At 48.5% G+C, this 1422-nt stretch overlaps 1 protein-coding gene across 1 annotated transcript in view; it reads left to right on the forward strand.

Annotated features, from left to right (window-relative positions):
* Positions 1–1422, forward strand: part of SGSM3 (small G protein signaling modulator 3) — a 19654-nt gene that overhangs the window by 6293 nt on the left and 11939 nt on the right. The window contains exons 7-8 of the mRNA XM_009321828.1: positions 33–228; positions 471–616. Coding sequence (XP_009320103.1) covers positions 33–228; positions 471–616 — 342 coding nt within the window. The remainder of the gene's footprint in view (positions 1–32; positions 229–470; positions 617–1422) is intronic.

Genomic DNA, 1422 nt, shown 5'->3' on the forward strand with positions numbered 1-1422 from the left:
TAGGACATACAGTTCTTCCTTCAAAATCCTAGGTGGCTGCCTCTCTGCTGCTCTTCTTGGAGGAGGAAGATGCCTTCTGGATGATGTGTGCTATCATCGAGGAACTGGTTCCTGCCTCCTACTTCAGCACCACCCTGATGGGCGTGCAGACTGACCAGCGTGTCCTGCGACAGCTCATTGTGCAGTACTTGCCCCGCCTGGACAAGTTGCTCCAGGAGCACGACATCGGTAAAAGTGTGCACTAGAAACCATAGCTTTTCTTGACAGTGTGACACACAGACAAAAATTATTGTTCTTGTTTCACAAAGGGAGAGCAGCAGGGCTATGAGCAAACCTCCTGGCCCTGGAGGCAGTGCATGGTCATCTTTGACCTGGGAGGAGAGCACTTAGAAGAGGCAATCTTCACTGACTTGGCTGACTGGTTGGCTGACTTCCCTTGTCATATTTCTTTTCTGTGTCTTTATTCACAGAGCTCTCCTTGATCACCTTGCACTGGTTCCTCACCTCTTTCGCTAGTGTTGTCCACATCAAGCTGCTGCTACGTATTTGGGACCTCTTCTTCTACCAGGGCTCTCTGGTGCTGTTCCAGCTCACTTTGGGCATGCTCAGTATGAAGGTAATTCTCACATCCTCTTCCTCCTTTATAGTACATCAGTGTTTAATTCTGAGTTTTAGGGGCAAGAAGGTTTTGTATCCACTTCCTGTGTGTGGTTTGGGAGTGTGCTCAGGAAGACGACTTCCTGCCTTCCTCAGAACTGGGGGCTGTGAATAACTTCCCAGGCACTTCACAGGATTCAGGGATTGCTGTTTCCACTGCCTACCTCATTTGTTCCCTCATAATTAAACCCCATCAGCTGCTCCCCTCTATTCAGTCTAGATCCCAACCTGAGGGTCCATCTTACCTAAACCAAGATACTTCTTGATTTTGCACCATCTCTGAGCAGAGATATAAAGCCGAGGTTGTGGTCATCTGGGAAGCACTGTTGAACGCTCCAAGAGATTAGCATTGTCCTGACTACATTTGATTTGGCTGGCTTACGTTTAACCGCCTGATCTTTTCCTTTTTATGCGAAAAATAATTTTGTGGTTCAGCTTGCTGTGTTGAAGGGCAAGGGTGAGCCTGCTGGGAGTAAGGGGAAGGTGGAGCACAGTTTGACATAGTAGGCGCTCTGTAGTGTATGAGACTGAGCAGCTTCCATTCCCTTGTCCCCAGGAAGATCCCTGCTGTGCCCAGTCCTGGCGGTGGGTGCAGAATAGCTTCTGTTTTGTCTTTCCTTGCTGATTTGACTTCATTTCAATGATGGGTGCTGTGATTCAAAAACATGCCAGCTAGAATTTTGGGGGCAGATCTCAGTGCAGTAGAGTAGTAAAAGATGCTGTTCCCCTCCCATAGGGGGCTTGGACTCTTCCGGCTGCAGTTTT

The sequence above is a fragment of the Pygoscelis adeliae genome, unplaced genomic scaffold (assembly GCF_000699105.1).
Source record: "Pygoscelis adeliae isolate BGI_AS28 unplaced genomic scaffold, ASM69910v1 Scaffold60, whole genome shotgun sequence".
Lineage (NCBI taxonomy): Eukaryota > Metazoa > Chordata > Aves > Sphenisciformes > Spheniscidae > Pygoscelis > Pygoscelis adeliae.